Below are 20,474 nucleotides of genomic sequence, written 5' to 3' on the forward strand. Positions count from 1 at the left end.
GCTGACCCTTTCCAGGCCATTTTCCTCGCTGTTTTCCCAGTGCTCTCCCAGCTCTTCTGTGTGAGCTGGACTGGGGATCCCAGGCCACCCAACAGGAAAAAGGGCCTCAGTACTCCTGCACTGGCAGGGCTTGGCTCTTCCATCCCGACCATGTCCTTGTGGAATGCCATCCAGTCTGGAACAGCCTGGAAGGTTCTGGAAGCAGTGGGAGCCCTCTCATCCCATGGCTGCCTCCAGTGGATGCAACTTTTAAGCCACTGGATCCAGCTCTTCCCAGTCTATGTGGCTGGACTCAATGTGGCAGATCTAGGTCTGGTGCTACCCCCTCGGGTCCTTTGGTGTCCTCCCGAGCCAGAAATGTGCCATGTCCCAGTCTGGCTCTGTTTTGGCCCCTCCAATCCCCACAAGGCTCCTCCAAGTCCCAGTGCCATGTCCAGCCAGAGGTGTCACCCTGGCTCCAACCCCTCGGCTCCGTGCTCATCAGGGTCCGGTGTGGGTGAGTGTGAGAGCTGAGGGCTGGCCCTTGCCCGTGGGGGTCCTGCTGAGGGTCCCGGTGCAGGGGGGTCCCAGGCAGCCAGGGCAGGTCCCAGTGCAGGTCCTGCTGTGGGTCACAGGCAGCCAGGGAAGGTTCCAGTGAGGGTCCCAGTGAGGGGGCAGGGGTGGGGGTCCTGGCAGGGGTGGGGGTCCTGGCAGGGGCCCCGGTGTGCATCGTGGTGCACATCCCTGTGCAGGTCTCAGGGGGTTACAGACAGCTGGGACACGGGGCTGGTTTCTCCTCGACACGCTCCTGCTCCGGCGCTCCCGCCGCTCCTGGCACTCCCGGCACTTGCTTCTCCTCAAAGGCCCGCGTGCAGCCCCCAGCCTTGGCCCACAGCTGCCCCCGGGGTGGCTCGGGAGGGCGGGGGGCCAGGCAGGCGGCACAGCAGCAAGGGGGGGGCAGCCCCGGTGCCCTGGGGCCCGGACCCTCCCCCGGGCACTTGCACAGGGGCACCGGGGGGGCTCCGGGGCCCGGGGGGTGCTCGTCCTGCATCAGCTGCAGGAGGATGTCGGCGGCACCCGAGGGGCTGTCGGGCCGGGCCGGGGGGGCCCCGCGGGAGCAGGGGGGCAGCAGCAGGGCCGGGGGCTCCAGGCCCTTGCCCAGGGGGTCCCCGGCGGAGCAGGCGGGCACGAGGCCGGCGCCGTGGGTGCGGCGGTGCCGCAGCAGATGAGCCTTCTGGCTGAAGCCCTTGCCGCAGTCGGCGCAGCGGAACGGGCGCTCCCCCGTGTGCGTGCGCAGGTGCACGGCCAGGTTCACCTTCTGCCGGAACCGCTTCCCGCACTCGGCACACGTGTGCGGCCGCTCGGCGCAGCCGTGGGGGCACTCGGGGCACGGCTGGGGCTGCTCGGCGCAGGGCAGCGGCTGCTCACAGGGGTGGGGCCGCTCGGCACAGGTGTGGGGGCACTCGCCGCACGCGTGGGGCTGCTCCACGCAGGCGCGAGGGTGCTCGGCACAGCCGTGAGGCTGCTTGGTGCAGGCGTGGGGCCGCTCGGCGCAGGCGTGGGGACACTCGGCACAGGGGTGCAGCTGCTCGGCGCAGGTGTGGGGCCGCTCGCAGGCGTGGGGCTGCTCGGCACAGGTGTGGGGCCGCTCACAAGTGTGGGGCCGCTCGCAGGCGTGGGGCCGCTCGCAGGCGTGGGGCTGCTCGCCGCAGGGGCGGGGCTGCTCGAGGCAGGGGTGCAGCCGCTTGGCGCAGGGGCACTTGGCACAGGTGTGCAGCTGCTCGGCACAGGCGCGGTGCTGCTCCGTGCAGGGGTGATGGTGCTCGGCGCAGGGGCGACGCTGCTCGGGGCAGGAGTGCGGCCGCCCGCGCGGGTTCACCGGCAGCCCCCCGTGCTCGCCGCAGGCCTCCCCGCAGGGCCCGCAGGGGAAGGGGGCCCCGGCGGGGTCTGCGCTGCCGGGGGCGGTGCCGGGGGGCCCCGCGTGCACCCGCTGGTGCACCCGCAGAGACAGTTTGCTCTTGAAGCGCTTGGGGCACTCGAGGCAGGTGAAGGGCTGGCGGCCCAGGTGGGTCTTCTGGTGGGCCAGCAGGTTGGGCTTCTGCGCGAAGCGCTTCCCGCACTGGGTGCAGGCGAAGGGCCGCTCGCCCGTGTGCACTCGGTAGTGCGTCACCAGGTTGCCCTTCTGGTTGAAGCGGCGGCCGCAGACGCCGCAGGTGAAGGGCCGCTCACCTGTGTGGATGCGCTGGTGTGTGGCCAGGTTGGTTTTGAGGCTAAAGCGCTTCCCGCAGGTGTCGCAGCGGAAGGGGCCGCGCCCGCCGGCGCCGTGCCCGTGCCGCAGCAGCCGCTCACACTGCGCCAGGCTGCGCCCGCACTCGGGGCACGGCCAGGGCCGAGCCTCGCCTGCCCGTGCCGGGGGGGACCCAGGGGGCAGCTCCGCACCGGGGCTGGGCTCGGGGGGGGCCCCGGGGCACGGCTTGTGCCCCGCGTGGCTCTTCTGGTGGGCAACGAGGGCGAGCCAGAGCCCAAAGCTGTTCCCGCACTGGTTGCAGATGAAGGGCTTCTCTGGGGGGGCTGTGGCGTCCCCCAGCCCTGGCTGCGCCCCCTGGGGCCCCAGGAGGGGGGGGCCGGGGGAGAAGTTTGGGGGCACCTCAGGGGGCCGCAGCAGGGGCACCTTGGGGCAGAAGCCATCAGCACAGTGGGTGCAGGGGAAGGGAGGCTCGCCTGGGGGCGGGGGGGGAAAGCCCTTCTCTTCACAGGGGAACAGCTCGGTGCCCTCAGGGGGCTTTGGGGCGGGCGGGAGAGGGGCGAAGGGGGTGTCCTGTGGGGTGGGTGTGGGGGGCAGCAGGGCGGGCGCAGCCCCAAAGGGCGCGGCGGGGGCCGGGCCGCGCGCGAGGCAGCGGCGCTGGCGGGGGACGTGCGTCTTCTGGTGGGCCTTGAGGGACACCTTGTCCTTGAAGCACTTGTGACACTGGGCGCAGGGGAAGGGGCGCAGGTCGGTGTGGGTGCTCTGGTGCGTGACCAGGTTGGTTTTCTGGGTGAAGCGCTTGCCGCACTGGGCGCAGGCGAAGGGCCGCTCACCTGTGTGCACCCGGTAGTGCGTCACCAGGTTGGTTTTCTGGTTGAAGCTGCGGCCGCACAGGAAGCAGGAGAAGGGCCGCTCGCCCGTGTGGATGCGCCGGTGCGTGATCAGGTTGGGCTTCTGCCGGAAGCTCTTCCCGCACTCGGGGCACACGAAGGGCGTGTCCTCGGCGCAGCCCCGCGCCGGCCGCGCCCGCGCCTTGCCCTCGTCGGGGTGGGCGCCGTGGATGCGCTGGTGGGCCAGCAGGTTGGCCTTCTGCGAGAAGCTCTTGCCGCACTGGGCGCAGGGGAAGGGCCGCTCGCCTGTGTGCACCCGCCGGTGCGTGAGCAGGTTGGGCCGCTGGCTGAAGCTCTTCCCGCAGTCCCCGCACCGGAACGGCTTCTCCCCGGTGTGGATCCGCTCGTGCGTCACCAGGCTCTGCTTCTGCCGGAAGCCCTTCCCGCACTGGCCGCAGCGGAAGGGGCCGGGGACGCCCCCCTGGGCCCCCCAGCAGCCGGCACGGGTGGCCGGGGGGTCCCGGGGGGGCTCGGGCCCGCGCTGCCCACCGGGGAACCAGCGGCCGGAGCTGCTGCCGGCGGCCGGGAACAGCTCCAGGGAGCCGGCGCCGATCCCGGGCTTCTCCTCAGGCTCCACCTTGCTCACCCGCCCGGGCTCCACTGCACCGGAGAGATCCCAGAGTCAGCCCGACTCTTGGGGAATTCCAGGCTGTCCTGAGTGGGAAGGCCTCGGACCCAGCCCCCCCCACTCCATGTGGGACTCCCAACATGGAATCGCAGTGGTCTGTGGCTCCCCCAACAGCCTCCAAATCCCCTCAAAGCTCCCAGTTTGTGACACCCCAAAGTGCCCCCAAATTCCCCCCCAAAACCCACTGCACTCCCCAGTTTGTGGAACACCCCAACCTCCTGCACCCCTCAGCCTCGCCCACAGTGGTGCTGGGCCAGTGCCAGGAAAAAACTGCCAGTACCTAGCCCAGACTGGTCAAAACTGGCCCTAAACTACCATAAACTGGCCATAAAATGGCCACAAATCGGTTCAGAATGGCCCAGAATGGGCCCCAGGATAACAAAAACTGGCCCAAAATTGCCAAAATCAGCCCAGAATGGCCAAAACTGGTTGAGAACGGCCATGAACTGGTCCAAAAATGGCAAAAACTGGTCCACAAAACTGGTCAAAACTGGCCGAAAATGGCCACAAATTGGTCATAAATGGCTGCAAACTGACCCAGAATGGCCACAAAATGGCTGAAAACTGGCCCAAAATGGCCACAAACCAGCCCCAAACTGACCCAGAATAGTCCTAAACTGTCTTACACTGGCCCAGAATGGCCCCCCCACTGGTCCCAAAATGTCCCTGAAGGCCCCAAATGTCCTCACACGGTGCCAGCCCATCCTTTCCCTGGAGCCTCCAATCTCACCGCTCCCCCATTCCCGTGGATCCGGACTCACCGGCGCAGGGGCTGCCCAGGGCCTTGGAGTCCTCCGGGCCCGTCCGCGCGGCTCCGAACGGCTCCTCCGGTGGCTTCATCCCGAACAAACCCACCGGCTTGAAGAACCGGTACCCTGGGGGGACACGGCTGTCACGGGGAGAGCCAGGATTTGGGGACGGGGACACAGCTGGCACCGAGAGAGCCAGGATCAGGGATGGAGCCGCCACTGGGAGAACTGGGAAGGCGGGATCGGGCCGCTCCCAGGAGAACTGGGCTCTGGGAATGGGGGATGGAGCCACTTGTGGAGAACCAGGCTCCAGGTGAGGTGGGACGGAGCCATTCCTGGTTTCTTCCCGCAGCCTCTCCCACCTCTGGGAATCCCCCGGAACACTTTCATCATCCCAGTTCAAAGTTCCCACAAAAATGCACTGGGCTCTGAACAGAGAATTCCCCACCCCCCATCTCACGGTGTCCCCTGCCCGTGCCCCCCACCCACCTGTGCAGGGATCCGAGGAGATCTCGGCGCTGACGGCATCCAGCTGGGATCCGGCCCGCGGCGCCGGGCTCAGCCGGGAATACGGGAGCAGATCCAGAGCGTGGGCGGGCTGGGGAGGGGGCAGCAGCTCAGCGGCATTTGGGGGCCATTTGGGGCCCCTTTGTGTCTGTTTGGGACATTTCCCCGGGCAGGGATCCTCCCCTTGTTCCCACATCCCGAATCCCAGGGCCAGGCCCCTCACTCCAGGATGGAGCCCACGGCACTGGAGCGTGTCCTGCCCGGGTAACAGGGATGTCACCCCACCCTCCCATGTCCTCCGGGGGGGTCCCAGCTCATGGGCTCATTCCCAGAGAAAATCCCAGCACTAGGACCCACTGGAATTTCCCCCAGGGTAAAGAAGCGGTGGCTCTTCTGTGCCTGTGTCCCCACTGGAGCAAGCAGGGCTTGGCAGAGCCCCCAGAGCTGAGGGATAAGTCCCCAAAGATCCCTGTTCCCCAAACCAGATCACTGCCCCCCCAAACCAGATCCCTGTTCCCCCATCCTGATCCCTGCCCCCTAAATCTGATTCCTGTCCCTCCAAACCAGATCCCTGCCCCCGAGCTGGGAGCTGACTCCCCCCTCCCTGACCCCCTCAACGGATCCTTCTCCACCCAGGATCTGCACTGAGGGAGGAGCCTTCCCTGAGGAGCCGATCCTGCTTTTCCAGTGACACTGAAACCCCCAAACCCCCACTCCCCCCGTGCCCCCAGAATTCCTCTCATGTTCCCAAGCGCCAGAGCCTGGTGGAGGCAGAGCCGGAGGAAGCCCCGCGCTCCGGGGCTTCCCAAAGCGCCGATTTCCCAGAAAAACGCTTGGAGGGTTCCAGGGGTGTGAGGAAAAAAAGCACGGGAGGAGTTCCCGGCCCCGGGAATTCCCCGAAACGTCCCCCCCAAATGTCCCGGGGCGGAGGCGGCGCGGGGGATCCCGCCGGGAAACCCCCCGTACCTGGGGCGCTCCCCCCGCAGACATCGCTGCCCCGGGGCCCCTTCCCGGCCCCTTTCCGGCCTCCTTCTCAGCCTCTTCCCGGGCTCTTCCTCAGGCTCTTCCCGGGCTCTTTCCCGGCCTCTTCCCGTCCTTTTCCTGGTCTCCTTCCGCCACCGACTCGCTCAAATGGCCGCAGCAGGGTCCTGGGAGAGCGGGAATGTGAGTGGGAATGGGAACAGGATGGGATCGGGAGCGGGATCGGGAGCCGGGCCCGAGGAGCTCTGCGGCCCCGGAGCGGCCTCGGCCTCCCCCCCGCCCCTCCTCCTCCTCCTCCTCCTCCTCCCCCCGGAATTTGGGGCGCGGAAGGGCCGAGCGGGGCCGGATCCGGCTGCGAACCGAGAGAGCTCGGGAGAGCTGGGAGTTGTAGTTCGGGATGGGATGGGAGACAGCGGGAGTGGCAGCCGGAATGGCCCCGGAGCCGGGAATGGCCCCAGCACCGAACGGCTTATCCAGCCGGGAACAGCCCCGGCGCCAGGAACTCCCCCGGGAGCCCGGAACAGCCCCGGTACAACAAACATCTCACGGACAACCGGGAATGGCCCCGGGAGCTGGGAATGGCCCCGGGGGCTGGGAATGGCTCCGGGAGCTGGGAATGGCCCCGGGAGCTGGGAATGGCCCCGGGGGCTGGGAATGGCTCCGGCACAGCCCAGTCTGGGCAGTCAGGAATAGCCCCGGGACAGCCTGGCCTTGTCCAGCCGGGACAGCCGCAGGAGCCGGGAATGTGGAATCCCCTCGTTAACGAGGAGCAGCCCCGGGAGCAATCCCAGCCCCCGGCCCCGGTTCGGGGGGTCCCGGTTCTCCTCGGTCCGGGTCGGGGGGTTCGGGGTGACCCCCCAACACCAGCACTCCCGGGCCCCCCCGAGAGGCTCCCGCGGGAGCCCCGGACCTCGCCGCCGTCCCCTTGCTGCCCCCCTGAGACCCCAAAGCACCGCCCCAAAACACAGCCCGACCCCCCTCTGAGCCCCCAAGCACTCCCGGCACCCCTGAGACCCCAAAACACCGCCCCAAAACACAGCCCGACCCCTCTCTGAGCCCCCAAGCACTCCCGGCACCCCTGAGACCCCAAACCCCCTGGCACCCCAACCCCTCCTCCGTGCCCCTGGGTCACGTGACACCCCGAGCCCTCTCCCAGGGAAACTCACGGGCCGCCGCTGTCCCGCGACGCGATGACGTCACACGTCATCTGACGTAAACGCGTCAATGATGTCATCTAGACAGACACGCCCGCCGCGTGACCGCTCCCGGCCGGGGGCGGGGCGTGAGACAGCGCCCCCTGTCGGCACCACGGGCTGCGACCGGATGGGAGGGGCCGGGAGACCCGCCCAGTGCCCCCAGTACCCCCAGTGATCCCCAGTGATTCCCAGTGATCCCCAGTGATCCCCAGTGCCCCAGTACCCCCAGTGACCCCCAGTGCCCCCAGTACCCCAGTGCCTCCCAGTGATCCCCAGTACCCCAGTGCCACCAGTGATCCCCAGTGCCCCCAGTGATCCCCAGTGCCCCCAGTACCGCATGATCCCCAGTGATCCCCAGTAACCCCAGTGATCCCCAGTGATCCCCAGTGCCCCCAGTGCCACCAGTGATCCCCAGTGATCCCCAGTGCCCAGTGATCCCCAGTGCCCCAGTGATCCCCAGTGATCCCCAGTGATCCCCAGTGATCCCCCAGTGCCCCAGTGATCCCCAGTGATCCCCCAGTGCCCCCAGTGATCCCCAGTGCCCCCAGTGCCCTTCAGTGCCCCCAATGCCCCCAATGATTCCCCAGTGATCCCCAGTGATCCCAGTGCCCTCAGTGTCCCCAAGTACCCCCAATGCCCCCAGTGATCCCCAGTGCCACCAGTGATCCCAGTGATCCCCAGTGCCCCCAGTGATCCCCAGTGATCCCCAGTGCCACCAGTACCCCATAGCCCCCAGTGCCCTACGTGATCCCCAGCGATCCCCAGTGCCACCAGTGATCCCCAGTGCCCCCAGTGATCCCCAGTGATTCCCCAGTGCCCCAGTACCCCCATAGCCCCCAGTGCCCCCAGTGATCCCCAGTGATCCCCCAGTGCCCCAGTGCCCCAGTGATCCCCCAGCTATCCCCTCAGTGCCCCCAGTGATCCCCCAGTACCCCCAGTGATCCCCAGTGCCCCCCCGGTGATCCCCAGTGCCCTCCAGTGCCCTCCGGTGATCCCCAGTGCCCCCAGTGTCACCCCCAGTGCCCCTCCGTGATTCTCCCAGCGTCCTCAATGCCCCCAGTGCCCCCTCAGCGATTCTACCAGTGCCCCCAGTGCCTCCCAGTGATTCCCCCACTGCCTCCGTAATCCTCCAGTGCCCCAGTGCCTCCCAGTGATTCCCCCACTGCCCCCGTAATCCTCCAGTGCCCCAGTGCCTCCCAGTGATTCCCCCTGCCCCCGTAATCCTCCAGTGCCCCCAGTGCCTCCCAGTGATTCCCCACTGCCCCCGTAATCCTCCAGTGCCCCCAGTGCCTCCCAGTGACTTCCCCACTGCCCCCATAATCCTCCAGTGCCCCCAGTGCCTCCCAGTGATTCCCCACTGCCCCCGTAATCCTCCAGTGCCCCCAGTGCCTCCAGTGATCTCCCAGTGCCCCCGGTGCCCCCAGTGCCTTCAGTGACCCCCCAGTGCCCCCCAGTGTCACCTCCAGTGCCCTTCAGTAACCCCCAGTAACTTCAGTGTTCCCCAGTGCCCCCGTGCCCACCATTGTCCCCCCGTGGCTCCAGAGTGCCTCCCCCAGTGATTCCTTTGTGCCCTCCTGTATCCCCCCATGACTTCCCAGTGCCCCCCACTTTCCCCCCGGTGCCCACCCTGTGTCCCCCCTGTGTCGCCCCCACCCCTTCCCTGCACCCCTTCAGCCTCTCCGTGTCCTCCCCAGTGTCCCCCGGTCCCCTCTGTGTCCCCCACCCGACACCCTCCCCCATCTCTCCTGCTCTCCCCCCTGCTGCTCCCCGGCAGGGACATCCAGGACAGGGACACTCGGGACAGGGACACTCGGGACAGGGACACTCGGGACAGGGGCAGGAGCTCATTCCCAGGGCTCAGGGGGCTGTTCTTGGGGACAAGAGCTCATTCCGGGCTCAGGGGTCTGTTCCCGGGGACAGGAGCTCATTCCCAGGGCTCAGGGGGCTGTTCCCGGGGGCAGGAGCTCATTCCCGGGGCTCAGGGGGCTGTTCTCAGGGACAGGAGCTCATTCCCAGGGCTCAGGGGCTGTTCTCGGGGACAGGAGCTCATTCCCGGGGCCGGGACACCATTCACAGTGGCCAGGAGTGGCTCAGTAGCTCAGTCTGTTCCTGGCAGGAGGGTGTCATTCCCAGCGGGACGTGGTGACATTCCCGGGGAGCAGGAGGTTGTTCCCAGGGGCAGGAGCCCATTCCCAGCGGGTTGTAGCCCGTTCTTGGTGTTTAGGAGCCTGTTCCAGGGGGGCAGGACACATTCCCAGGGGCACAGTGTCATTCCCAGTGAGACACAAATCCATTCATGCGGGGCAGGAGCTATTCCAGGGGGGCAGGAGCCTGTTCCCAGGGCGTGGAGCCCCTTCCCGGGGCAGGATGTCGTTCCCAGTGGGATGTGAAGCCATTCCATAGGGCTGGAGTTGGTCACGGGAGCTGGAGTTTGTTCCCGGGATGTCACTCCCAGCAGGCCATGAGGCCATTCCCGGGAGCTGGAGTTTGTTCCCGGGATGTCACTCCCAGCAGGCCATGAGGCCATTCCCGGGAGCTGGAGTTTGTTCCCGAGGGGCTGAAGCCGCTCCCGGGGGTGCAGGAGTTCGTTCCCGGGGAGCAGGAGCCGTTCCCGGGGGCAGCAGCCGATTCCCGGGGGCAGGACGTGATTCCCAGCGGACTCCGCCGCCATTCCCGGGGTCTCTCCCCCCATCCCGTTCCAGCCCCTCCTCCCGGTCACTCGCGGGGCCGTCCCGGGGGCGGATTTGGGGGCAGATCCCAGGAAATCGGCTCATGCCAGCCCGACGCCAGCGGCCGGCGGCTCCGTGAGGCCATTCCCGGCGGGATGAGGCTGCCGCTGTCCCTGTGGCTGCCGCTGGCCCTGGCGGTGGCCGCGGTGGCCGCGGGGCAGTCCCCGCTCCAGCGGCGCGTGGTCCGGGATGTGCTGGAATATTTCCACGGGCGCAGCAACGTGCACTTCCTCTTCAGGGAGAGGGAGCTGGACGGGGTCATCGAGAGGGTGAGCAGCGGGAGCGGGGCTGGGATGGCCACGGAACGGGGAGGGGGCCGGGCAGGGGGCTGGAGTGCCCCGGAGGGAAGAGGGAGGGAGGCGGAGTGTGCAGGAGGCAGCAGGCAGTTAGGGGGGGTCACGGAGTGGGGGAGCAGGGATTGGGATTAGGATCTGGATCTGGTGCTCAGGATGGCCACAGGAACTGGGAGAGGGTTGGGGAGGGAGTTGGGATGTCCTGGAAGGAATGGGGAGAGGGTTGGGGTGACCCAGAGGGCATGGGGAGGTGTTTGGGGTGTCCCCGGACGGAGCAGTCAGTGGAGAGGATCGTGGAGTGGGTGAGTAACGGGATTCAGGATTCAGGATCTCGGATTCAGGGTTTGGGATGGCCACGGGAACAGGGAGGGTGTTGTGGTGTCCCAGGGTGTCCTGGAAGAGAGCAGGTGGTGGAGAGGATCACTGAGGGGTTGAGCAATGGGATTTGGGATTGGGATTCAGGGTGAAGGATCCAGGATGGCCGTGGGAGTGGGGAGGGTGTTGGGGTGTCCCAGAGGGAGTGGGGAAGGGGTTGGAGTGCCCCCTAGGGAGTGGGAGTTGGATGGGGGTGAGTACCAGGATTCAGGATTCAACGTTTGGGATTGGGATCTGGGATGGCCGTGGGAATGACAAGGGGGTCAGGGGAGTGGGGTGGGCATCCCAGAGGGGACAGGTTGGCGGTGGGTGCCAGGGTGTCCCGGGGTGCCTGGGATTGGCCCCGCTGGCCGGGCCTGGCTGAGCTCAGTTACTCATTAACAGATCCAGGTCCATCCTGGTGCCCCCTGGAGCACCACCCATGCCCAGAAGAGCAGGGAGCTCTGGGCACCCCCCCTTTGGGCCACTCACCCACCTTGGAGACACCCTGGGGTCATTGCTGGGGCTGATTTTCCTGGGAGTCTGCAGGAAGAGGTCCCTTTGGAGTTTGGGGTCCCTCCCCGGGGTTGGGATCTGTGGGGCTCAGGGTCCCTCCTGGCATTTGGGGTCTCTCTGGGGGCTTTGGGTTGCTCCCAGGGTTGGGATTCCTCCAGGGGCTGGATTTCTGTGGGACACTATGCCGTTTGAGGTCCCTCTGGGGGTTGGGATCCTTGCCAGGGGCTTTGGGGTCCCTCCCATGCCTTCCCCACCGTGTTCCTGCAGGAGGATCCCTCGGGAACGTTCGTGCAGCTGCGCCTGGGCCTGGCACAGACGTCGTGTCGGAAGCGAGGGCCGCAGCGGCAGTGCCGCGTGGTGGAGAACCGGGTGAGGGGACACGTGCTGGGCTGTCCCCCCTGCCCTGAGGCACAGCCCAGGGCGTTCCCATGGCTTGGTGCACGTCCCACACCATGGGATGTGTTCCCCTCCCTTGGGCCACATCCCTTGAGTGACCCCATCTCCCCTGAGTCACATCCCAGGTGTCCCCCCACCTCCCTTAGGATACTTTCCAAGTGTTCCCCTCCCTTGGGCCGCATTCCCCGTCCCCTGGGACACATCCTGGGGGTGTCCCCATTCCTTGGGCCGTGTGCTGGAACGTCCCCCTTCCCTTAGGGCACATCCCAGGGTGTCCCTTCCCTTGGGCCCTATCCTGGGTGCGACACAGTCCCCAGAGCACCCCCGGACTCCCCGTTCCCACCCTGCGCGTGCCAGGCTGGGATGGAGGGGGTGAGGGTGGGTGCCAGGGGCTGGGACGGCCCGGGGAGGGTGACATCCCGCCGTGTCCCCAGCGGAAGCCAACCTGCCTGGCCTGCTACAAGTTCGACACCAGTGACGTCCCCAAGGTGCTGGACAAGTACCACAACTGCGGCCCCGCCCATCACCTGGCGGCCAAGGTGAGGTGCCCCGTCCCCTCAGTGCCCCCCTGCGCCCCCCCAGCGTCTCCACACGGTGCCAGCCCGTGCTGTGCCCGCAGGAGATCCGGCAGCGGGACGAGGCCGAGTGCCGGGCGGTGGAGGAGGCCGGGAAAGGAGGGGACGCGCTGTACCTGCCCGGAATGTTCGCCTTCTCCCGGGGGCTGCCAGCATAGGTGGGGATGGGGACACCCGGGGGACACCCCGGGGACACCCTGGGGACACTCTGGGGCAGGGACATACCCGAGAACCCCCTGGGACAGGGACATGGGAATACACCTGGAGAACCCCCTGCGATGGGGACAAGGGGAAACCCCAGGACAGGAGCATGACCGGGAGAACTCCCTGGGATGGGGACACCCCCTGGGATGGGAACACTCCCTGGAATGGGGACACTCCCTGCGACAGGGTCGTGGGCGGGAGAACCCCCTGGGATGGGAACACCCCCTGCGACAGGGCCGTGGGCAGGAGAACTCCCTGGGATGGGGACAGGGGACACACCTGGAGAAATCCCCTGAGTGGGGACACGGCTGGAGAACCCCCCAGGACGGGGATGTGGCCGAGAACCTCCTGGGCTGGGGACACAGGGACATGAGGGTCCCGTCACAGCCCTCCCTCCCCATGTCCCCTCTCCAGGCACCACGGCACCCACGGATGCTGCCATGGGGGTCCCAGCCCCCCCCGCTTGTCACCCCCCAGCACCGCATGACCGAGGAGGGTCCCGGGTGTGGCCCCCCCTCCTGCCTGTCCCTGCTCCCCAGTAAACCCAGTGCTGGCTCGGCTGTCCCGGCTCTTATTCCTCATGGGAACTGGGAGGGAACTGGGCTCCCTGTCACCACCCTCTGTGCCACCCCCCGCCCATTTTCCCCGGGGATGGGAGGGGACTCCGTGGGCCCGGGCTGAGCAGTGGGTACAAGGGAGTCCCCCTGAGGCCACAGAACACAGGGACGCCAGAGGGTGGGATGTGTTTACTGCACTGACACCATGTCCCCTGTGCCCAGGATGTCCCCCCAACATCCCCTGGTCCCCACGATGTCCCACAGCCAAGGCCAGGCTCCCTGCAGCTCCGCTGTGTCCTCTGGTGATTCTGTGCCAGGCAGGGGTGGCTCTGGGGGTCTCCCAGCCCCGGTTTTGGGATCCCATGGCTCAGAAGCTGAAGGTGCCAGGCTGTGGTGGCTCTAGGTGGTCTCATGGTCCTGGTGCGGGCTGTGGTGGCTCTGGGGGTCTTCCAGTCCCATTTTTGGGCCCCCCCCAGCTCAGAATCCAAAGGTGCCAGACTGGTGGTGGCTCTGGGTGGTCTCCCAGTCCCAGTGTTGGCTGTAGTGGTTCTGAGTGGTCTGGTCCTGTTGTGGACTGTGGTGGCTCTGGATGCTCCCCTCCCCCCGCCCTGTTTGGGACCCCTCAGGTCAGAACCCCAAGGTGCCAGGCTGTGGTGCTCTGGGTGGTTTTCTGGTGTGAGCTTTTGGTGATGACTTTGGGGGTCCCCCAGTCCTGTTTCTGGAGTCCCATAGCTTAGAAAATGAAGGCTCTGGGGTCTCACGACCCAGAGTGGTCTGTGGTGACTCTGGGTGGTCTCGTGGTCCCAGTATTGGCTATGGTAGCTCTGGGTGCCCCACCATCCCCATTTGGAGCTCCTCAGCCCTATTTTGGGACCTCCCCAGCCCTGTTTTGGGCCCCCTTAGCTCAGAACTCAAGGGCTCTGGGCTCTGGGTGACCCTCAGCTCCATTTGGGAGTCCCCCAGCTCAGACCTGGAAGGTTCTGGGCTATGGTGGCTCTGGGTGGTCTCATGGGCTCAGTGCTGGTTGTGGCATCTCTGGGTGCCCACCAGCCCCATTTGGAGCTCCTTCAGCCCCTTTTGGACCTCCCAGCCCCATTTTGGGAGCCCCTCAGCCCTGTTTCAGGCCCTCCCAGCTCAGAACTTGAGGGCTCCTGGCTGTGGTATCTCTGGGTGGTTTCATGGTCCCAGTGTTGGCTGTAGTGTCTCTGGGTGCCTCCCAGGCCCATCTGGCCCAACCCAGCCCCATTTTAGGACCCCCCAGCCCCACTTGTAAGCCCCCAACCCTATACGGAGTCAGCTCAGAACTCCAGGGCTCCTGGCTGCGGTGTCTCTGGTGGTTTCCCAGTCCCGGTGTTGGCTGCGGTGTCTCTGGGTGCCCCCAGCCCCATTTGGAGCCCCCCCAGCCCCATTTGGAGGTGCTGGGCCCCGCTGTGGCTCAGAAGCCGTAGTTGCCGGGGTGCCGGCGGCCGAGTGCTCGCTGCGCCTGGGCGATGGAGTCGTCGGCGCGCCGGCCGAGCTCGCGGCACTCCCGCAGGGCCTCCCCGAGCTGCCGCGTGGCCTCCTCCAGCACGGCGCTGCGGCGCGGCGCCCGCGGCTCCCAGAACCCCTCCTGCACCCAGGGCTGGGGGTTGCGGGGGGGCTCCGCCGGCCCCTCGGCCGCGGCGCCGCCGTCCAGCGCGGCGTCCAGCTCGCGGCACAGGCGGAAGAGCTCGCTGCCGCGGCCGGCCACGCGCTGCCCGTCGATGGCCTTGAGGCCGGGCAGCATGGCGGCCAGCGCGGCGCGGTAGGCGGGCGCGGCACACAGCGGGTTGCCGAGGCGCGCCAGCGGGTCCCGCAGGCGCAGGCTCTCCAGGTGCCGCAGCCCCTGCAGGCAGCGCAGCTGGCGCAGGCTGCGCAGCCGGTTGCCGGCCAGGTTGAGCTGGCGCAGGCTGCGGCAGCCCCGCAGCGGCTCCACGCTGGCCACGCGGTTGCCGGCCAGGTTGAGCACGGCCAGGGCGCGCAGCGCGGCCAGCGGGGCCAGCGCCGCGATGGCGTTCCCGGACAGGTCCAGCCACTCCAGGTTGGAGCAGTCGGCCAGGCAGCCCAGGTGGGCGATGCCGCGGCCCCGCAGCCGCAGCAGCAGGATGGACTCCAGGGAGAACTCGCCCGTGCAGGCCTTCAGCAGGGCCGGGGTCACGCACACCCCCGAGCCTTCCTCCTCCTCCTCCTCCTCCTCGTCCTCCTCCTCCGACGGCTCCGACACGTCCGGGTCTGGCACCGGCGCTTCCTCCCCGCGCCCCTCCATCCCTGCGGGGGGGTCCTGGGAGGGGGAAAGGGGTTGGGGGTGGCACTGGGGAACAGCCCGGGAGGGGCTGGGGGTCATCCTGGGGCATGGGCACATGTGAGAGACGTGAGTGGGAATGTGCGTGGGGCAGAGCTGGGGGTCTTTGGGACACACGGGGGGGATGTGTGGAACACAGGGGGACACGTGGGGCACATCTAGGGGTGTCACCTCCTCCTCCCAAGCCCCTCCATCCCCGCAGGGTGGTCTGAGAGCGGAAAGAGGTTGGGGGTGCTACTGGGGAACCTTTCAGGGGTGACACGGGTGCCGTGGGGTGGCTTGGGGTGTGGAGACACAAGGGGGACGCATCTGGATGGGACCTGGGTGCACACGGGCACATGTGGGGCACATCTTGGGGGATGGACCTGGAGCGCAGGGACAGGTCCAGAGCCCATGCGGAGCCCCCGGACCCCGGCCTGCCCCCATCCCGGTGCCCTGGGACCACCCAGAACCCCTCAGACCACCCCCTTCCCTCCCCAGTGCCCCAGATCCCTCCAGACTCCCGGTGTTCCCCCACCAGTGCCCCCGTTACCCCCTCCAAAGCCCACCCATTCCCCACGGACACCCCCAGACCCTTCCTATTTCCTCCCCTAGTGGCCCCCCCATCCCCCAGACCCCCTGCTGCCTCCCCAGTGCCCCGTTATTCCCCTCGTAAACCCCAGAGCCCCCACACCTCTCCGTTCCTTCCCCCGATGCCCCGCCGGTGCTCCCATTCCCTCTGGTACCCCCAACCCCCAAACCCTCCGTGTCCCCCCATGCCCCGTCGGAGCTCCCATTCCCCTGGTACCCCCAAACCCCCCGTGTCCCCCATGCCCCGTCAGAGCTCCCATTCCCCTGGTACCCCCAAAGCCCCCCTGTCCCCCGCGCTCACCGCGGCGGCTCCGGCGGCCCCGAGGCCCCGCCCCCGTCGCCATGGAGACGAATCCCCGCCCCCCGGCCAGGCCGCGCGCCCATTGGGCGGGTCCCACCGCTGGCCCCGCCCACACTCCCGGCTCCTCTGCCCCCTCCCGCTTTATCCCCTCCATGGACCCCTCCCCGGCCCCCTGAACGTTCCATAAAAACGGCTTTATTGGCAGTTTCGGTTCATTCCCGCTGTCCCCGGCCCGCGGCAGAGCCCCGGCAGGAGACCGCCCCATCCCCGGGCGGGGGTTCCCCCGTGTCGCCCCCACCGGCCTCAGCCGGGGGTTCGGCCGTCCCGGAGCCACGGGCGGCAGAACAGGCCGGAATCCTGTTGGGGGCCCTCCCGATGGGACCCCCAGTGCATCCCGGCACATTCCGGTGCTCAGCATGTGGCACTGGCAGACAACCAGGCCCCCAGGCACATCCTGGCACATCACAGTGTCCAGGACTCACCACCGGCAGCGGCTGGAGCCACCGGCGTGTCCTGGCACGTCCCGGCACATCCCGGTGCTCAGGATGTGGGGCTGGAAGCCACCGAAGTCCTTGGCACCTCCTAACACATGCCAGTGGAGGGTGCCAAGGATGCAGCACTGGCAGTCACGAGGGAACCAGGCACATCCCAGTGCTCAGGTTGCACCACTGGCAGCTACCAGGTCCCCTAGCACATCCCAGTGCCAGGACTCACCACTGACAGTCCTCAGAGTCCTGGCATCTCCCAGCACATCCTGGTACTCAGGATGCACTGCTGGAAGCCACAGAAGCTCCTGGCACATGCCAGAACATCCCAGTGCCCAGGATTCAGCACTGGCACCTCCTCGTGCTGAGGACACATCACTGACAGCTGTAAGGACCCCTGGCACATCCCAGTGCTCAGGATGTGCCACTGGCAGCCACCAGACCCCCTGGCACCTCCCAGCACATCCCAGTGCTCAGGATGTGGCGCTGGCAGCCACCAGACCCCCTGGCACATCCCGGTACTCAGGGGCAGAGAGTGGGGGGTTCTGGCCAGCCCAGCTGGGGCCCAGTGATGCCGGAGCCAGTCCCTGTGCCCACCCCAGAGCTGGTGGCGGTGCCAGTCCCTGTGCCAGCAGTGCCCATCCCCGTGCCAGTGCGGCCGTGGGTGCGTTCGTGGCGCTCCAGGTGAGTCTTGCGGGTGAAGCCGCGGCCGCAGCGGGTGCAGCGGTGGGGCCGCAGCCCGGTGTGCACGGCCTCGTGCCGGCCCAGGTTGGTCTTGGAGCTGAAGCGGCGCCCGCAGCGGGCACAGGCGTGGGGGCGGGTGCCCGTGTGCACCAGCAGGTGCCGCGCCAGGTGAGCCTTGCGCCCGAAACCGCGCCCGCACTGTGGGCAGGAGAAGGGGCGCTGGGCAGGGGGTGCCTGTGGGGCGGGCTGGGGGTCCTGGGCGAATGGGCACTGGGCAGGGGACACCTGGGGCATGTGCTGGGGGTCCTGGGTGAAGGGGTGCTCAGTGCTGGGCACCTGCAGCAGGTGCTGGGGGTTCTGGGTGAAGGGGCTCTGGCTGGGGGGCACCTCTGGCAGGCGCTGGGGGTCCTGGACACCGGGCACCTGTGGGGACTGTGAGAGGTGCTGGAGGTCCTGGGCACTGGGCGCCTGCGGCGGGTGCTGGGGGTCCTGGGTGCGGCCACGGCCACACTTGGCACTGGGCACCTGTGGCAGGTGCTGGGGGTCCCGGGCACTGGGTGCCTGCAGTGGGTGCTGGGGGTCCTGAGCGCAGCCGTGGCCGCACTCGGCACAGCCCAGGGGTCGGTTCTCCAGGTGCTGCCACGGGTGTGGTGCCGGGCTCTGCTTCCAGCTGAGGCTCATCCCGCACTGGGAGCAAGGGAGAGGCTTCTCCTCGGCAGGGACATCCCTGTCCCCGCCCCCATCCGGGTGTCCATCCAGGTGTCCATTCCCATCCCCCGGCACCGGTGCCAGCCCCGCGTGCAGCCGCGGGTGCGACGCCGGGCTCTGCTTCCAGGTGAGGCTCATCTCGCAGCCCGGGCAGGGCAGCAGCTTCTCCTCGGGGGGCACCTCCCCGTGCCCGTCGCGGTGCCCCTGGGCAGGCTCGCCGTGCAGGCGCAGGTGGCGCAGGAGGTGCTGGCGGTGGGCGAAGCGGCGGGCGCAGCGCGGGCAGGGGTGCGGCCGCTCCCCGGTGTGGGTGCGCAGGTGCCGGTCCAGGTGTGTTTTCTTGCGGAAGCGGCGGGCGCAGCGCGGGCAGGGGTAGGGCCGCTCCCCGGTGTGCGTCCGCAGGTGGGAGCGCAGGTGGATGCGCTGGCGGAAGCGGCGCCCGCAGTGGGGGCAGGGGAAGGGGCGCTCGCCCGTGTGCACCCGCAGGTGCCGCGTCAGGTGCGCCTTCTTCCCGAAGGCCTTCCCGCACTGCGAGCAGGAGAAGGGCCGCGGGGTGAGCTGGGGGCAGCGCTCGTGCCCCACGGGGACGGGGCCCATCCCGAGGCCCATGCCGATCCCAGGGCCGATCCCGATCCCGGTGCTGAAGCCGATCCCGATCCCGGTGCCATCCAGGCGCTGCCCCAGCCCCCAGGTTGGCAGCACTCCGTATCCCAGCTCCTCCGGGCACGGTTCCTCCGCTTTGCAGGCACCGGCGATTCCGGGTGTCCCAGCAGGATGGGGGGGACGGCGCCAGGAAGCGGCTGCGGAGCCAGGGGGCCTCAGTTCCGGCTGCCCAGGCCTCGTCCTCATCCTCCTCCTCCACCTTCACCTTCCGCACCAGCCAGTGCCCTGCGGGGACACGGAGGGGCCGTGCCAGGGATGGGATGTCCCGGCACGGACATCGGAACCAGGACACAGTAACTGTCAGCCGAGGACCCGGAGCTGCCACCGGCCCTGGGACACAGTGACCATCAAGGCCAGCGGCACCAGGGACACGGTGACTGCCACCCAAAGACTCAGCACTGCCACCAGCCCCAGGACGGGGTGACAGTGACCATGTGGCCCTGGTGTTCCCAGGGGACCCCTGGCAGTGCCAGTGTCACAGCCGTGTTCCTCACCTGAGCCGTGGAGCTCCGGGTCTTCCAGATTGTCCCCATCACCTTCAGGGGTCACCTCCACCTTGGGGACCACCGGCCACACTGCGGGAACAAAGAGACACAGCCAGGTCTTCTCCCTGCTCCAGGGTGGCCCCAAGTGCCCCGGGACCACCCTGGTGCCCACTTGACACCCCCCAGGACCCCAGTGCCCACCTGAGCTGGCACATCCCGGTGCCTGCATCTCCTCCAGCTCCACCTTGGCCACGGTAGGACCTGCAGGGGGTGGGGGGTAGCACCAGGTGAGACCCCCAGACCCGAACTGGGGATCCCCCTGCACCCTCCCCAGAGGTTGGGCTCCCCAGGACGCCCAGGACCCCAGCACGTACCCAGGGCACAGTGGGGGTCAACGCTGTCCTGCATGGTGGCTCCAGGGGGTTCAAGGAGGGTTTGCGGGGGTCCCGGGGGGTTCCGTGGGGTGCGGGGGTTGAGCGCTCAGCGGGGCTGTGGGAGGCAAGAGCCGTGGGCTCGCTCGGGGGGCCGGGGGTCCCGCGGAGCCCCCCAGCCAAGTGATGGGGATCCGGAGGCGTGCAGGGGGTCCCCGCCAGCCCTGACTCCTCCCAGCGAAGAGGGGTCTCAGACCCCCTACCCCAGGAAACGCCCCGGGGTCCCCCACTGGGGGTTTCCCCGTCCTGGTTCCCTCAGCAGCTCACCCCCCCGCTCTTCTCCGCCCCCGCAGGTCCCCGTAACCCCACCCAAGCCATCCCTGCCCTTTCAGTCCCCAGGCAAGTCCCCAGCCCCTCAGTCCCCCTGTCCCCACCACAGCCTTTTTGTCCCCCACTGTCGCCCCACGCCCTTCCCGTCCCCGCCCCCAATCCTGCACCACCCCCGGTCCCTCCTCCCTTCCCGCACCCACCCCGCCGGTCCCGGTCGCGGCCCTGATCCGGTCCCGGTCCCGGTCGCGGTGCCCCCCGTTCCCGCAGCCTCGGGGCACGCCCGGCCCCACCGGCTCCGCCGCCGCCGCCACCGGCCCCGCCCCCGCGGTGGCCGCCGGTCCCCGCCCCCGGGACCGCCCCCGCGCCGCGCCCTGGCTGTCCACCCCCGTGTCCCCCATTGTCCCCTCCCGTGTGACCCCCGTGCCCCTCCGCACCCCCCGCCCCGTGCCGTACCCGGTGTGTTCGCCACGGAGGGGACGCGGACACGGCTGGGGACAGGATGGGGGGGCGTGGGGACACGGGCAGGGACATGAGGACACGGGGTGGACACGGGACAGAGACAGGAGGACACGGGGACAAGGGACAGGGATATGAGGACACGAGGGGCATGAGAACACAGGGGGATAAGGGACAGGGACATGGGGACCCAGGGGGTGACACGGAGGGGACAATGGCAAGGGCAAGGACACGAGACAGACACGGAGGGAATGGGGGAGACGCGGGACAGAGACTGTGGACTTGGGGGACACTGGGGAGGACAT

At 68.4% G+C, this 20,474-nt stretch overlaps 3 protein-coding genes across 6 annotated transcripts; 1 reads left to right on the forward strand and 2 right to left on the reverse strand.

The window, feature by feature from the left end:
* Positions 1–575: 575 nt before the first annotated feature.
* Positions 576–19,502, reverse strand: LOC126650150 (zinc finger protein 721-like). 4 transcript variants are annotated; one of them, XM_050334626.1, is made up of 5 exons: positions 19,387–19,502; positions 19,214–19,273; positions 19,022–19,102; positions 17,125–18,752; positions 576–3,527 (listed from the first exon to the last, which is right to left on the reverse strand). In XM_050334626.1, the coding sequence occupies exons 4-5, from the start codon at positions 18,711–18,713 to the stop codon at positions 743–745; spliced, it is 4,374 nt and encodes a 1,457-aa protein (XP_050190583.1). In that variant the 5' UTR covers positions 18,714–18,752; positions 19,022–19,102; positions 19,214–19,273; positions 19,387–19,502; the 3' UTR covers positions 576–742. The 4 variants fall into 4 exon arrangements, with proteins under 4 accessions (XP_050190583.1, XP_050190578.1, XP_050190582.1 ...); XM_050334621.1 differs by lacking the exons at positions 17,125–18,752; positions 19,022–19,102; positions 19,214–19,273; positions 19,387–19,502 and adding exons at positions 4,504–4,617; positions 4,981–5,089; positions 5,965–6,146; positions 7,146–7,314 and having other exon boundaries at positions 576–3,714; XM_050334625.1 differs by lacking the exons at positions 17,125–18,752; positions 19,022–19,102; positions 19,214–19,273; positions 19,387–19,502 and adding exons at positions 4,504–4,617; positions 4,981–5,089; positions 5,965–6,146; positions 6,340–6,876 and having other exon boundaries at positions 576–3,714.
* Positions 9,737–12,802, forward strand: RARRES2 (retinoic acid receptor responder 2). Its single transcript, XM_050334630.1, has 5 exons — positions 9,737–10,173; positions 11,335–11,436; positions 11,898–12,002; positions 12,083–12,196; positions 12,657–12,802. The coding sequence occupies exons 1-4, from the start codon at positions 10,000–10,002 to the stop codon at positions 12,194–12,196; spliced, it is 495 nt and encodes a 164-aa protein (XP_050190587.1). The 5' UTR covers positions 9,737–9,999; the 3' UTR covers positions 12,657–12,802.
* LRRC61 (leucine rich repeat containing 61) lies at positions 13,400–15,553 on the reverse strand. The gene has a single exon (XM_050334629.1). It carries the CDS (start codon positions 15,177–15,179, stop codon positions 14,235–14,237), a length of 945 nt encoding a protein of 314 aa, XP_050190586.1. The 5' UTR covers positions 15,180–15,553; the 3' UTR covers positions 13,400–14,234.
* Positions 19,503–20,474: the final 972 nt, after the last annotated feature.

This window comes from Myiozetetes cayanensis, unplaced genomic scaffold (assembly GCF_022539395.1).
Source record: "Myiozetetes cayanensis isolate MyiCay16 unplaced genomic scaffold, myiCay2020 scf57, whole genome shotgun sequence".
Taxonomy (NCBI): Eukaryota; Metazoa; Chordata; class Aves; order Passeriformes; family Tyrannidae; genus Myiozetetes; species Myiozetetes cayanensis.